This window comes from Penaeus monodon, chromosome 32 (assembly GCF_015228065.2).
Source record: "Penaeus monodon isolate SGIC_2016 chromosome 32, NSTDA_Pmon_1, whole genome shotgun sequence".
In the NCBI taxonomy this organism is placed as follows: Eukaryota; Metazoa; Arthropoda; class Malacostraca; order Decapoda; family Penaeidae; genus Penaeus; species Penaeus monodon.
In genome coordinates, this window is record NC_051417.1 from 9,732,868 (window position 1) to 9,733,343 (window position 476).

General features: G+C 40.5%; 1 protein-coding gene across 3 annotated transcripts in view; it reads right to left on the reverse strand.

Annotated features, from left to right (window-relative positions):
• LOC119593492 (locomotion-related protein Hikaru genki-like) overlaps positions 1 to 476 on the reverse strand; it is a 249,107-nt gene that overhangs the window by 14,588 nt on the left and 234,043 nt on the right. For all 3 annotated transcript variants that reach the window (XM_037942442.1, XM_037942441.1, XM_037942440.1), the window contains exon 8: positions 173 to 307. In XM_037942442.1, the coding sequence (XP_037798370.1) occupies positions 173 to 307 (135 nt within the window). The remainder of the gene's footprint in view (positions 1 to 172; positions 308 to 476) is intronic.

Sequence of the window (476 nt, forward strand, 5' to 3'; positions counted from 1 at the left end):
CCCCAGCCCCCACTCTGTATCTCCTTCTCTCCTCATCCCCTCTATCAACCCATTCATTCGCTAATCAATACACACGACCATATCAACCACACTTAATCAACAACAACGCAAAGCAAATCAGCAACTCAGCCGTAACAATACCAAAACACGAAGCAAAACCACCTTTACTTACCTTTCACGAGGATATGCAAATAGTTGTCATGACCAGTGGGGGCTGAACAGGTGAAGGTTCCGCTGTCATCTGGCTTAGCGTAGTAAAGAGACAGCCTGTAGCGTAGTTCTCTCTCCAGCCTGCTTATAGCCCAGCCTGTAGCGTAGCGAGGGAGGTATTTCGTAATATTAAAGAGAAATTATATCGTTGTATCCATGAGGGATTATATCAAATCACTTATTACTATTTTGAATATTTTATCAAATAGTGTTAAATTTTTGGATGTGTAACACCATATACTGTGAAATTATCTAAAATCACAATA